Genomic DNA, 15,820 nt, shown 5'->3' with positions numbered 1-15,820 from the left:
TTTAGCTCCTGTCTGTCAGCATACAGTGTACTAACCAGGGGTTTGTTAAAGGGACAGTTTATTCAAAAATCAAAAATAAATATTTTTCCTCTTACCTGTAGTGCTGTTTATCATTTTGGTTGTTTTGAAGAGAGCTGCCAAGTGTTTGAGATGTCAGATGTAGAGACGTCTGTCTTCTCTCCAGTATAATTGCACTCGGCTTGTGGTGCTCAAAGCGCCAAAAAAAATACATTCCAAAACCTTAAAAACAATCTTTCTTTCCAAAAGGCTCGACCCGGTCACTCAAGAAAATCCACAGACATTGTTGTGTGCAGTATCATGTCGGAAATATTTTATTCTATTAAACCACCCCCGCCAAAGGTATGACTTTGCACAAGTTAGCGTGCATCTACTCATGAACGAGAAGCTTCTGCTTGTGGCAGCGCGAGATAAAAACATTATTTGCATCCTCCTCGGCTGAGCTGTATTATTAGCTAGCACAGCAGTGCCACGTGAGCTAGCAGTAGATGCATACTTTTGTTGTCCAGAAGTATGCTTAGAACTTTTTAAACACATGTATTTTAACTTAAAAATGTAGTATGGTAATCTAGATTTGGAGCGAGATTTGGTTAGTGTTTCATTCAGTTTGAAGTGATAAGGGTTTGCTGATATGCATGTGTTTGGGAAGGACTGATTATACGACTGGATTAATGAGTCTTGGATTGTGTGTTTGTTAAAGGATGTTTTGTTATTGTTCTGCTGTTGTTAACCCTTTGAAACCTAGACTGACATCACTTTTCTGCTGCGTTCAGACACCTTAACAAGTATTTAAACCTTCGAATTGTTTTGATTTCATTTGAAAACACAAGAAAAAAGCATTGAGCAAGTGTTCTGAAAATTGCAAGAAATTAGTAGATTTGAAAAATATTTTTTAAAGACGCAAGGGAAGAACGTCCAAAAGCATATATTTATAATCATCATAATTATGTATGTTGAACCATTTTACAGAATTCTAATTATTTTTAAGCATTTTTTAAAACTTTTTTTGCCTAGGTCATCTTCTGGTACTTTTACAGTGTTTTTGCTCATTTTGGGGTAATTTCCTTATAATTTGTTCATTTCCTTTTACATATGTTTTTGATCGACATTAGGCCAATTTGCTCAGCTTTCAGAGGGTTAATATGGTCCCTAATCAACTGAGAAATAAATGCGTCTTTCCGTGAGGACGTGAGAAAAACAAAGTTTTCATCAGAAGTTTAAAATAACACAGCATAACTAACTGATACACAAATGCTCATTTTGTAAATTAAGTATTCCTATAATATTCCTAAGAGGAGGTGCAGCAATCAAAAAAAATATCGGCATAACCATCAGCCAAATTGTTACATTAGACATCAAGATTGGCCCAGAATTTCACAGTCTTTACTGAATTCATAAACTTAGTAAGTAAATGCTCATAAAATAAAACCATAGATTAATTAAAACAACAACATAAAACTATAGACATTAAGATTCAGTTGTGACTCCAGTTCCTCCTGCAAATAGTACACATAAGCAGAAGTTTGCACGCACATCCAATCTAAAGTTGAGGCAGGTGCTGAACCAAAGGAGAGTAAATAGTCAAAAGGCAAAAAAATGGCTCGCAGACTGCAGAGCTCCAGTTATCACTTATTTAATGCACCAAAGTAGAAGTAACATTTCTAGACTGACACTGCAAGACGCCATCTCAAATTCGTACAGACACCCTATCGTGTGTCTTCCTCTTTATGTTTCTTATGGATATATACTTGGTATCTTTTTTTCAAGGACACATGAGGTTTGCAGGATATTTGTTGAATTTCTTCATCAGATATTGAATGAACAAAGGATCATATTATATTTATACATATTTATACATATATTTACACATGTATTGTGTGTGATTATGTATGTATTTATTTGTTGGTATGTATTTATTGATTTACATGTATCAAGAGGTTGTCTGTACATGCAGTATTAAAGAGCTGTGTGTCCCGAAACATCACTTCTACTTTGGTGCATTAAATAAGTGATAACTGGAGCCCTGCAGTGTGCAAGACATTTTTTGCCTTTTTTACAATGACAAATAGCCCCATGTTTTGCGCTTATTCAGTATGTCTTTATTCTAAGATCAACAATATTTTTGCACACCCAACATTAATCACAGATTCAATGTATTTATCAATCAGCTGTATGTTTGTGTGTCTCTTTGCTAAAGGTGGCTATCGTACGTGTTGTTGCTGCTGCTCGACCTCATTAGTGTGTCTGTTCATTTTGCTGGGACTGGCCAAGCAAGCCCGCTGGCTGCTCATCCTGTGAGTACACACACACACACACACACACACACACACACACACACAAACACACACTTGTATCTTTAGACATAATCATACAACACTGGATTGATGGTCATGCTGTCCTCTCTCTTGGCTGAAGAGTTTGTGCTCTTCCCCCCACAGGATGACCGTGCTGGCATGGCTGGCTCTCTTCCTAAGCTGGGGCTCCTTGGGCTTGGAGACGGCCACTGTAGTGGTGAGTAGACCCAGTAAACTGCTCTGGTGAGCGGAGGCCGAGGCGGCAGGAGGGAGGGTAGATGAAGGGCTGGAGGAATAGGAAGAGAATGTGACTGTCATGGGAGGGACTGGCTGGCTTCAGCTGAGGGAAGAGAGCTACAGGAGATCGACCCCTGATGCCAGGCCAAAACTCTGTGTGTGTGTGCGTGTGTGTGTGTGTGTGTGTGTGTGTGTGTGTGTGTGTGTGATTCTTGTGCCCATTGTGCTAAACTGTGAAAAGACCTGCCTCCTAGGGAACGCTGCAGCCGTGGCAGAGGACCAAAAAGGCAGGAAAACGGGGGCAGAGATTAAAGATTCAATGTGCGTGTGCACAAGCGCGTTTGCGAACAAAATGTGTTTGTGCATTAAAGTGCGTGTTTTTCATGTAAGTGTGTTTGCAAGTGTGTGGGCGTTTGGCTTCGAGAAGGGAGGATGGAAGATGAAGAGAAGTGCTTTCAACGAGAGTGAGGAGGGAGAGGAAGAGCGGGAGAGTGCATCTCGAGATCAGTTCAAGAGAGGGAGCGAGAGAGAGTGTAGTTGAACCATCAGATTGCCATCAGTAGTGCAAGACTTGAAGCTGTTGCTGTACTGTACCGCGGCCCCTTGGGGCTTCAGACTGAGCACGCAAGGAGGTGGAAGTGTTAGTGTAATACTGTGAAAGTAAAATTCACCAACATGCTGCTGGACACTGTTCCACTTTTAAAGCCTAAACACGACAACAACACCAGTGTGCTGCAGGCGTAAATCCAGGCAGTAACATTTATCAAGAACAAAGCACAGAGAGAGTTTTTATGTCTCGAAACAGAGGAGTGTTCTTTTTCAGTTTCCCCTGTGAAGTTTGGTCTCTGAAGGGGGTGGGGGGAGGTTGGTTTGAGGGTGTGTGAGGAGGGTAAATGGTGGCTGTTTTTCTGCACTGCTGCCCATTTTAAGAGACTCAGTGTCATGTGGAGCTGGCGGGAGATGGTCCCAGAGCCTGTGGGTCCACACAGAGCCGCTCTGTCCATGGTCACTGACAGGGAAACAATGGGCCAGCTGTGGGCCTGCCCGCTTTATTCTGTCCTGGGGTCGCCGCTTTTCCCGTCAGCCGCCGAACTCTCTGTATGTGGCTCTCACTCCCTCTTCTGGTGGGGCGTTCTCAAGCTGAGAGCACTTGTGGGTGCACCCTCTTCAAAAAAAAATAGGCCAGAATGTACAGCAGTGTATAGAGATGATATGGAAAAACAAAGGGGAGGATATGAGTGACGAGCTAATGGAAAGACACATAGATTTTAGAGTGTTATGCAGCTTTATCCAGGTCATCACGTAGGCCAAGGATACTCAACTTGCGTTTCTTGGGGGCCACTCTTGCAAAATGACAAGGAGGCCAGGGGCCAGTTGCAACAGCTGCAAACATGTTTCTAGGATTTTAGGACATTTGTTGGATTTAAGTACATTTGTTGGATTTTTGTACATTTCTAGAATTTCAGGACGTTTATAGGATTTTAGGACATTTCTCAGATTTTAGGACATTTGTAGGATTTTTGACATCAGGGACTCGGCGAGGACTTCTGTCTGGGGAAGGGGGGGGGGGGGGGGGGGCTTTCTTCCCTCCACTGTCACTTTTTTTTGAATAACAAACTCTATTTTGATGCTGTTTAATGCACTGTGGCACCTTAAAAGTACAAAAACAACGTCCAGTGTGAATCACTTTATTTTTATTGTGAATTTAAAAACGGTTGGGGAGGGCACTCAGCACCCTATCTGAGGCCAGATTTTTGCCTGCGGGCCATGAGTTGAGTGTTACTGATGTAGGCAGATCAATATTTTCCACAATATTGTGAGCTGCTGTCAGCTGTCTGAGGAGGTAAGTATGTCAGTCGGTCAGTGTGTCTACTAACTGTTCCCTTGTGATCATTTTCTCTCGCCCTCCCTCTTTTGCCTCATCTGTCCCTTTTTTTCTGCTGTCATCCTCTCACGCTCTTCCTGTCACTCTCGCTGCATCGCCAGGCTCTCAGTGACTTCTGCTCAGATCCAAACACGTTTGTAGTCAACTCCACCCACTTCAACACCGGCACCAGCTCAGGTACAGTATCAATGTGACCCTGCACACAAGCGCTAGTTGTTTCCCCATTTATGCAATGCACTTTATTTACCTCTCAGCTGTGCTTATGTCAGCACAGTCTAATATAATGACAGCTAAACATCTGTTCTATAATGCACTGATCTGTTTTTGCGCTGGTGTTTTGTTCAGATGTGTTGGATTATTACCTGACCTGCAGCAGGCGCATGAACAGTCCGTTCCAGCAGGTAATGTGACCTCCTGTCAGTCACATGTATATAACACAGAGCACTGCAGGCGTTCAGCTGGCGCTCTTCCCCTCACTGATTTAAGTGAACAGGTTGCATGTCAGACTTGCTCAAGGCCACTTAAGGACAAATTATGTGAGGACGGCGGGGCACAGCTGTTGCTACGTGTCCTATCCTTAAATGATTCGCTCCCCAGATAAATAGCTACACCCACGGCATATTAATGGTATATTTGAGCAATGATGCAAATTAAAAGCGTTTAACTCCGCTGATTTGTTGGCCGCAGCTGCTGACCCAGTCGCAGAGGGCGCTGTCCAACATTCACACGCACCTCTCCAGTCTGGACAGAAATGCTCTCACACAGTTCCCCAAAGCTGAGGTATGTTATGAAATTTAAACGTAAGATTTAACATTTTTCGCCTCTCCAGTGTTTTGTTTTTTTAACTCATCACAATTTTTTTCCCCATCATTGCAGAAATCACTCAGGGAGGTTCAGCAGATACTCAACTCCACAGAGGGCAACTTTCATCAGTTGGTGGCACTGCTGAACTGCCGAGGTCTGAATAAGGTAAATACATGACAGGAGCTGTACTGACAGCTAATTACAGAAGTAATGCATCTTCATTTTCATCTATATCTGACTGTTTTCTTTTAGGACTACATCGACTCTTTGAAAGGCCTGTGCTATGATGGGATGGAGGGATTGCTCTACCTCTCCCTTTACTCTTTCCTCTCTGCTCTGGCCTTCACCGCCATCCTCTGCTCTCTGCCCGGCGCCTGGAGGAGCTTCCCCAGGTGAGAGAGCACAGTGCATAGACATACATGCTGTTACTTTTCCTGCGTTTGGTTGTTTGTATCTACAAGATTGTTATTTTCATGCATTCACACTCATTTCTACAGTTTGAATTGCCGAGTGTAAACACTGTCATGTGCGAGACAACATGGGTTGAAGCAATAAATCCATCTTTTCCCACAGTACCAGGAAGAAATTGTACTCCTCTGCTCCTCCATTCATTATAAACATGTGCAAATCATCCACTATTGGATCATACTTACACAATGTAACAAGTGTTTTGGAAATAGTTGGTTCAAATTTACCCTTGACAATTTTCAAATTAAAACTGGTATATGTAAAAGTGTTGCTTAAAGGTTCAGTGTGTGGGATTTAGCGGTTTCTTTTGGCAGAAATGCTTTATGTGATATTCATAACTAAGTTTTCATTAGTGTATAATCACCTGAAAATAAGAATCATTGTGGTTTTGTTACCTTAGAATGAGCCGTTTATATCTACATACAGTCCTCTACCACGTGGCTCTCGATAGGGCCACTGTAGTTCTCCTACATGCTCGGCACACGAGGGAAGTTTTAGTTCTGCATCCTCAAAGCTAGATGCCTAAATCCTACACACTCGACCTTTGAAAGGGTGTACAGTAATGTCAGACTGGCTCTCCTCAACCCAATTATAGATCACTTTAAGAAATGTCTTTTTTGCATATTCAGTTGTTTGGTAGCAGTGTCACAGGTTTGTTCATTCTGCAGAGAGTGGATAGAGAGTAAGAAGTTACTTCCAGGTAACCTGAAATCCAGAGGAACCCTCTTCAAGTTTCATCAGCTAACAGCGAGATTAGATAGTTTGTGACCGGTGCTGATTGTGCAACAGTCCTTTTAGTTTGATGTTTTCTGTGGTAATTTGTATCAATATGTCACTTTTACTATCTGAAGTGTGCATCTTATTCTTTTGTTTTATCTTAGAATAAGAGCAACTAACTACACTGTAAAAAAAATTCCATCGTTTTCCAGAGAAAAACTGGCGGCTGTAGTTGTCAGAATAATTCTGTAAAAATACAGTGAATATTTTAGCAACTTTATGGAACAACTCCTTAAATTAACAATATAAAACTGTTGTAATTCAACTGTAAAACTGTTATTATTACATTTTTCCATCACCTGTCCATATGTATAAACTCTTAAATTAATAATTGCAAATCTACACATTAGACAATCATAATTTTTCTTTCAATTTCAAATAGCTGTTATAGGCAGGTAAAGTAATTTTTTGTCATTTTATCAATAGTTATGCCAAAACATTTTGTTATTTATTTTTTTAGAGTGAACAGCAGGAGGAAAGTTCAAGTTTTAAGGAATTGTGACACTCAAATATTGTAAAATCCTTTGTAAAATTTATTTGTAGGCTACGAATTTATAAAATGTTTAACAATCATGTTGCAACAGAATCCTATATTTTTTCTATTACATTTTTTTTGCTTAAACTACAGTAATCTGTAAATTGAATTGAAATTAAAATATCATTATTTCAACATATTCTTACTTTAAAATGAACCATTTTGTTTGGTTCAGCGCTTCTTTTGAACACTGTGTCATTGTTTTCCTATTTACAGTTTCATGGTGTCGTGATTTTACGGCACTTTGCTGTTAATTTTATGGGCTTTTTTTGTGGTGTAGCCACGAACAGGAACAGAGAGGATCGTGGAGATATCTTGTAAGATGTCATTTAAGGGAACTTTAAAAACTGAATACATCTCTGGTGAGAAAAAGGTACAGTATGAAGACACAGTGGTTTCTCTGCTGACACACGTCTCTCTGTCTCTTTCATGGACGACGACAGTGAATCCGAGGAGTACGAAGACTCGGACAGCGAGAGTGAGGACCCCTTCACCTCCCATCAGGCACGTAGACAGACGGCCTCGGGGTCTCAGCGAGGGGCCATGGCCCCCTTCTATAATTACCCGGGGGCCGGGTGGACACCCCCCTTTTCTAGCGCGCCGCCCCTCCCGTGAGTAACACAGACACTCAGACACACAGACAGACAGACAGACAGAACGTCCCAGATGTTTGTAGACGAGGAGGAGGTTGCTCTTAGATACAGTTTGGGCATCAAGCTTGAGTTTCGGTGTCGAGATCTGTACCTATGGGCAACTTTTAAACTGATAACCCCCAGATCAGGGAGTTAAAAGTCCAGGATGTACACAGTTTGCTTAAACAACACATAGAGACAGACTGAATATTACTGAGATGTTTTTGTGCAGACACATAGATTTCCCCCTCAAAACACAAACATTCATATCATATCAGAGAGCGTAGTGGCAGTGCAGTGCAGTCAGCTAGGTTCACACACTCTTGTCTCTACGTAGACACGTAGTCCACCTCCACAGATTGTCAGGTTCAGCACATGCATTGCAGACAGACACACAGACAGGTCAATATGGACTCCAGAGTAGGCAGAGAAACAGACACAACTCCAGAGGTCTGTCTGTCTGTCTGTGTGTCTGTCTATCCGTCTGTCGAGTGTTTCAGGACAGACGATGTAGGCCGCTCGGTCACTCTCACAGATCTTGTCTCAAATGGCGTCCTGTCTCCTAAACAGCAGTAGACTACTGCTGTGTTGGGGGGAGGGGGTCATTGACGAGGCCGCGCTCGTAAAAACTCCGGCGATGTGAGGCTCAGTTTGACTATAGGTAACCCCACCCCTCATCTCCTCCCTGCAAACACCCCTCTGCATCATCTGTCTTTTCACTGTGGTGTCCAAAACGTTATTTCTCTGGATCTGTCCTCTCTTCATCCGTTTCCCTTTTTTGGTTCTCCCTCTCTTTCTCAAATTTTCTCATCTTTTTTTCTCCCTCACTGTTGTTTCCAAGCTTAGTTAGAGCTCTGAGAAACCTAATAATCGTGGACTATTTAATGTCCAAATCTGATCGTCTTGACTGCTCCCATATCTGATATTAACACGAAAATACGAGGACTAAACCAGACTGTCAAGGCTCAGAAACTCAGCTAGCACTAAAAATACAGTCCACTCCTCTTAAATGGAATCTGCTCGGGATTGCTTTAAAAGCTTTCTGGGGTTTATCATGCAGATAAACAGATTCATTAGGAAAACAACATTACAGCTGAAATGGGACGGGTGAGTCACACCCAGCTCTAAATGCATGTAATTGCAGATTATTGTAGAAATCCTGCAGTGCATCATCAGTCAGGAGTGGACTGTACGCCGGCTGCACTAATACCTACTACTGAGTGCTGTGTTTTACCGCACTATATTTCTAACCGCTCTCTCTCCTTCTTTCCTGTTACCTGTCCTTGGCTCCCGTCAACCCCGCGGCCCCCTCCTCCCCGTCCCGTCTGTCTTTTCTCAATGTGTCTCACCCCTGTCTCCCTCTCTCCTTCATCCTCCGTTGCTCCTCTCCCTCTCTCTTCTGTCCTTGTCTCTTTCTATCTCTATACAGGACTCCAAACGTTTCCTCCAATGGCAACCCTGGCTATGAGAGCCTACCCCTGACTGACAGGCAGTCCCCACCCCCCTCTGTGAGTTCCTCTGTACTTGTGACGCCATCGCAATCTGTGCCATTTTACCACTGCTGTTAGTGCACACGCTCGCTTTAATAATCAGTAGCAAACGGACTAACACGGTGACCTCGCAGGACCCTGTGGGCCGGACTTTTGTTCTTTTTGATGCTTCAAAAGCTGCAGATACGTGAACAAGAATTTGCATTTTTGTCACTGTTTCTGATTTACTTGTGCATAATTTGAGAGCTGTTTGTGTTTAATGATCACTATCTGACCATTTTAAAGAACACCTTACTTTAAGCATAACGATTTAAAATTAATATAATGTTACATAATCAAAAATGAAACATTTAGTTTGAAATTGGCAGCTTTCAACCACAAATCATGGTCATCCACTGTGGAAGTTATATAGTTATGATCACATGTCATCATGTGACTTAATTTAGTCTTATGACAGCCTAGTTGTCTCCATGACAACTGAGCAAACTTGATCCACTGAAAAAGACCATATGATGCAGTTGAAAAGCTTCAGAAAAAGCTTGTAAGAGGACCATGACATTTAATTAATGACATAAAATTAAAATTAAATAATTTTCATTCACTGTAAACAGATACATAGAAAAAAGTAAGTTAGTGAAGAAACCAGTGATATGAAATATTAGTTATATTATTTTTTAAGTATTAACAAAAATGAGTTGGTTTCTGTTTTTTATAATTATTAATAATAATACTTAATATTACTATTAATTAATGAATAATAAGACCTTATTAAATATGTATTAATAATATATTATCAATACATATTTAATAAAGTCTAAGAGTAGTTTGGCAGAAAAAAAATAAACGTAACTTTAAGTTTTTAATATGGACCCTATTTTCACATATTTTGTATCTAAGCCACTAATTAGAACTGCAGTTTTTAAAAATGGTCCAATATTAAGAAAGATGGCTGCAAGCTGCAGTGTAACCACGTGGAGTAATAATGGACTGTAATTTAACATCTACTAAAAGTGCTTGTTTTTGCGACTGACGGGCTCAGATTGTTATTGTTAGTGTCTGAAACATTATGGAAATGATACCTGCAGAGATAGACCTTTTAGTTTTAAAGTTTTTAACCAGAAACAGCCCAAACACGCCATCACCAAACCCACCAGACGTCATTCAAATAAACAGTAATTTTAGTGTGTAGAAGCAGCATATTTTCACGTTTAACTGAGTGAATTAAGGGTTTATTTCAACCAAACCAGATTTGGTGATTGTTGGAACAGGGGAAGAGAAAACCAGACAGCTTTTCTGAGTTTAATTTTGCTGCCTTCGGCTTTTAATGTTTTATGATGATGAAATTTCTGGTGACTTAGGCAACAGTGATTTCAGGGATTTTTTTCATTAAACAAAAAGGTCTACCATCCAATCCATAATATAAGACACTGAAAACAATAATGTGAGCCTGTCAGTGGCAAAAACAAGCACTTTCAGTGGATGCAAATTGACTGCGCCAACATGACCTTAGTGGTTACATTGCACCCTTTTTCAGCAGTCTTGCTCAGCACTGAACCAGTTTCAAAAAATGTTGTTCCCATTAGTCACTTGGAAACAAAAATATGGTCAAGGTTGAAAAATACCAGCATCACCCTTTAACCTGTGCTCACTAACTTTTATCGCAGCTTTCAGCTGCATCTCATAGTCTTCCTCATCAAACGGAGTCTCTGAGTACTAATCTCACCGTCCTATAAATGACCACAATATATCATGTGACCAGTCTCTCAGTCTCATGAGGACAATTTAGCTTGTCTCCGTTACAACTGAGCAAACTGCACGCATTTAAGAAGACCATGAAATACAGCTGAAAACCGGCAAAAACTCGTTAGTGGACCTTAAGTACATTTTTTTCAAAATAATGAACATATTGAGATTGCATAACAGTCTTCTTTACTGACTATAAGCCGATATTTTTTAGGAGGGAATGAAGTAAAGCAGTAATATATACAGTTTTACTTCTTTGAGTTTTATTTAAGAAATTAAATTGTGTATAAATGTGTTCAAGCCTGTTGGTCAGATAGTGAGCGAAACGTGCTCTCTTTACCTATAACGAGTTGACCATCACATTTGTAAATAATTTTGTTTTCCTCTCTTTTTATTTCTCTCAACACTCCTTCGGACCGTCTCCACCTCTCTCCTGTTGCCTCCCATCATCCACTCTGGACCCACAGTACTCTCCCAGCATGCTGACTGGTTACGGGGGAAGTCAATCACACCCCAACCCCGCCCATTCGAGGAACCTGTATTCACGTTGATTATTATTTTTTTGTTAGGAAATGTATAGAAAAAAAGAAGTTTAGTTTTCTTATGAATGGACACTTTACTGAAATGAAAAAGAAACTAATCTAAATAAAATGAATGCTAGGTGTGAATTCAAAGTGCGTAACGTCAGTACCACTGAAATATTATTATTATGAGAAGCACTTAAAAGAAACAGGTCTGAAGGGACTGTTGATATAACCGACAATGAAAATGCTGGTAGGATGGCTGTGCAAATATGAACCAAGTCCACTTGGTCTAAATTTTTTCCCCCCTCGTCTGTCCAAACTCTGTGTAAACTGTGAACAGTGGTGAGGCAAGTCAGAATGGTATTGACGTTACAACGTTGTAGTTTTATATTCTTAAATGTATCAGTACCACCGATTTTATTTTTAAGTTTTTATATAAATATTGTTGTAGAAAAGCACTGGCACGTAGCAACAATACACATTTTTTTCTGTGAATGGTTATGCAGTTCCTTCACTTGGTATCATGTTTTTTTATTCTTACTTTTTATAGGTGGCAATTCTGTATTTTCCTTGTATTACCTTATGGTATTCTGTATATCTCACTGTCTATAATATCTGAATAATCATGAACATTTGCTCTTAAAAAAAAAAACAAAAAACATACTTGAGGGCTACCAAGACCCTGTTTTAATGATCGAATGGAGAACTACAACTGCCACTCCAGTCTTGAGAGTGGAGAACTACAAATCCCATGCAACGACAGCAGGTACATAGCAATATGATTCTTGCTACTGGTGCTGCAGTAGCCCTACCGTAACTAGCAATAATAACTATGTATAGCATCGGGTTTCTGAGATCTCTCCAAGATGTTTTGTGTATATATGGTCTGGTATGTTGGAGATTTCATTGAATCCCCCCGTCCCTGCCAACTGACCTTGTTAACCCTTGAATTGAGTTTGTATGGTTATCAATGCTCCTTTTGAATGGCATCCTTTTACACTCAAGAGTCTAATATAAATAAAAATAACTTCAATAACCTTCACCGGATCTTCTTCATGTCTACAACTCGATGCGACGTTCACTGAACAAACTTTAAGTTGCAACACTGCTGTTTTTGATTCTATTTTTCACAGGGTTAAAGGTCTAGTATTTGGGATTGGGGATATATCAGCAGAAATGAAAAATAATATAAGAAATATATTTTTTAGTGTACAAACGCCTAAAAAATGAGAATTGTTATGTTTTTGCTGCCTTAGAATGAGACGTTTATATCTACATAGGGTGCAGGTGCTTGTTTAACACCATGTTTCTACCAAAGCCCAGAAAAAGCCAAAACCAAACATTGGCTCCAGTTAGAGACATTGTATTTTTACATAAGTGACTGTTCTTAGAAATCCATTTGTGACAAGCAGCATCGTAAAACACTGACATGTTCCGTCAAACTGCTTTATTTGCTGTTTGTACCAGTTTAAATCATCGGTTCAGTTTGTTTTGGAAAGGAAGAGACCTCTGTGGATAATTTTGCTCCTGGTAAAAACATCCTGAATGTCTGGATCTTCAGTTATCACAGGAAAAAAGAAGAGCACACATGAGCAGGCCCTCGGCACTGTCTCCAACATACCAAATAATGTCGGAAAAACACTGATTTGAACCGTGAAACTGCTTCATTTAGTGTTTTTGCTGGTTTAAATCACTGTGTCTGTATATTTTGGAGAGGATGAGACCGCTGAAAATAATCTGGCGCCTGGTAAAAACCTCCTAAACGTCTGTATCAGAAATTAGTTGAGCACACAAGCCATGTGATGGGCAAGCCAGCCATCTCTGACATGCCGAACAGCGTCCCAGAAACACTGATTTATGACGTGAATGTTTTTATCACTTTGTTTTGGATAGGAAGAGACCTCTGTGGATAATTACGCTCATGGTAAAAAACCTCCTGAACAAAAAACACCAAAGGAAATCCAACCAGGAGAAATTTCAGCTGGTTGTAATCAATTTTCACCGCGAAATGCCATCAAATCCCCTTAAATTTTACACATTGAACCTTTAAGGATCTAAGACTTTTTTCAGGCACTTAATAAATATCTTCATCTCAGTTTTTGGTTGCAAATTTGTTGAAAATCTGTGTTAGTGAGCACTTCATCTTTCCCAAGATAATCCCCTCACCTGACAGCTGTGGTGCATCAGGGTGCTGATTCAACAGTTTGATTATCACACAGGTGTGCTTTGCAGCTTTATCTTGAGAAAATACTTTTTGGGGGATTTTATGTGACTGGTGCTACAGAAATGCATTTCTGGTTACAAATACCCAAAGAACCAGTCAGTAACTTGTCACCATTATCTCATGCAGTGCGACGCATCTCTTTCACAGAGAGAGTGATTGTTGAACGTTTGCCCGCTCCTCTTCAGTGACTCTGTGAAGTTTCTGGTTACTGGCAGGAACTGGACCACTCTGTCGCCGAGCCAGAGAATCCTGAACATGCTCAATGGGTGACATTTCTGGTGAGTACGCAGACTGTGTGAGCACTGGGATATTTTCAGCCTCTAGGAATTGTGTACAACATGGGGCCGTGTATCAAGCTGCTACATAAGTTGCATTTCATCCAGGTATACCGTAAAACTTCAAGTAAAAGTCCAAATTAAACACCAAGTCCCTTTTTTTACAAGCCGGGTGTGGCTGCACATTTGACAAATGAAAACCTGTCTCAGTTAGAGGGCTGGTCTGGTTGCCATCCAGTTCATTTTTACAGAAGTTCTTTGGGTGTATTAAACTGCGTCGTCGGCTCACCACTGGATGCTTAGATCACACATACAATATTTGTTTAAACCTCTGTCAGTATGGACATACTACTTACAATGTCAGTTTGGTAAGATTCTGCACAAGTGAGTCATTCAGTTAATTTTTCTGACACCATGAGCACCAAAAAATACAGTATTACCGTCACTGTAAACAAGAGAGATGCAAAAAAAAAAAAAAACAAGATTAGTAGATGTAGAGGACTATTTTTTAAAACGCTAAAGAAAAATGTCCAGTAAACTATATTTATAATAATCATGACTATATATATGTAAGATTATTTTACAGAATTATTTTATAATTTTTAAGTATTTTTTCACATAATTTCTAGATTTGTAATTTTTTTTTTTTTTTTTAGGTTTTTTGACAAATTTTCAGGTAATCTTGTTTTCACAGAATTTCTCACTAAATTTCTGATCATTCCTTCTTTTATTGCTCATAACCTTCTTACCATGTTTTTGAAATAAATAAATAAATAAAGCCAATTTGCCCATGTTTCAAATGGTTAAATAAATAATTTGATTGTATTTTCCGTCTTTGCTGAACAACAGTTTTTTGTGAAAGGAAATTTAAAGCCCGTCCCATATAGACGCCTGTCCCAAATATAAACCTATTGAGTTTATGATGATTTGATAACAGCCTGGTCTATTAATTGAAGTTTTACGGTATGTGCAATGAAATGCAACTGTGATCGGTGTCCGTGGCTTATGCCAGCCCATACCATAACCCCACCACCATCATGGGGCAGTCTGTTCACAACGTTGGCTTTAGCAAACCACTCGCCCACACGACGCCGTCTGCCATTTGCCCGGTACACTATCAACCACGATTCATCTGTGAAGAGAACACTTCTCCAAAGTGCCAGACGCCATCAGAGGCAGGCAGTTGCCCACTCAAGTCGGTTACGATGACGAGCTGCTGTCAGGTCAAAATCCCAGTGAGGGCGATGAAAATGCAGATGAGCTTCATTCAGACGGTTTCTGACAGTTTGTGCAGAAATTTTGTGCAAACCAGTTATTGCAACAGCTGTTCTGGTGGCTGGTCTCAGATGATCCTGCAGGTAGAGACGCTGGATGTGGAGGTCCTGAGCTGGTGTGGTTACATGTGGTCTGTGGGTGTGAGGCTGGTTGGATGTACTGTCAAATTCATGGAAACGACACCGGAGACGGTTTATTGTGGTGAAATAAACTTTCAGTTCACGGGCGACAGGTCTGGTGGACGTTGGTGCCAATGGCGCACTCTCTCAAAACTTGTGCGTTGTGTTGTTTCATCAAATTGCACATTTTAGAGTGACCTTTTATTGTGACACACCTGCGTAGTAATGATGCTGTTTAACCCTTTGAAACCTGGAGTGACATCACTTTTCTTGTGCTGCCTTCAGACAGCTTTATGTGTATTTAAACCTTTGAAATCTGAGCAAACTGGTTTGATTTCTTTTGAAAACTTGAGAAAAAAAGGTTCTGAGCAGTTTCACTAGAACCGCTCTGCAAATTGCAAGAAATAAGTAGATTTGAAAAGCTGTTTTTAAAGAAGCTACAGAAAAATGTCCAAAAAAATATATTTAGAATGATCATAATAATAATAGTTTTACAGAATTAATATTATATTTTAAGCAC

The 15,820-nt window shown here is 40.2% G+C and overlaps 1 protein-coding gene across 1 annotated transcript in view; it reads left to right on the top strand.

The window, feature by feature from the left end:
* The window catches only part of ttyh1 (tweety family member 1), a 33,697-nt gene extending 21,248 nt beyond the window's left edge, over positions 1-12,449 (top strand). The window contains 11 exon segments of the mRNA XM_042489162.1: positions 2,216-2,255; positions 2,257-2,312; positions 2,457-2,529; positions 4,536-4,611; positions 4,780-4,835; positions 5,122-5,214; positions 5,311-5,403; positions 5,491-5,630; positions 7,462-7,629; positions 9,080-9,158; positions 11,351-12,449. Coding sequence (XP_042345096.1) covers positions 2,216-2,255; positions 2,257-2,312; positions 2,457-2,529; positions 4,536-4,611; positions 4,780-4,835; positions 5,122-5,214; positions 5,311-5,403; positions 5,491-5,630; positions 7,462-7,629; positions 9,080-9,158; positions 11,351-11,434 — 958 coding nt within the window. The 3' untranslated portion in view covers positions 11,435-12,449.
* Positions 12,450-15,820: the final 3,371 nt, after the last annotated feature.

The sequence above is a fragment of the Plectropomus leopardus genome, chromosome 7 (assembly GCF_008729295.1).
Source record: "Plectropomus leopardus isolate mb chromosome 7, YSFRI_Pleo_2.0, whole genome shotgun sequence".
In the NCBI taxonomy this organism is placed as follows: Eukaryota; Metazoa; Chordata; class Actinopteri; order Perciformes; family Serranidae; genus Plectropomus; species Plectropomus leopardus.
Note: the sequence above shows the minus strand (reverse complement) of the source record. Positions and strands in the feature narration are given on the sequence as shown.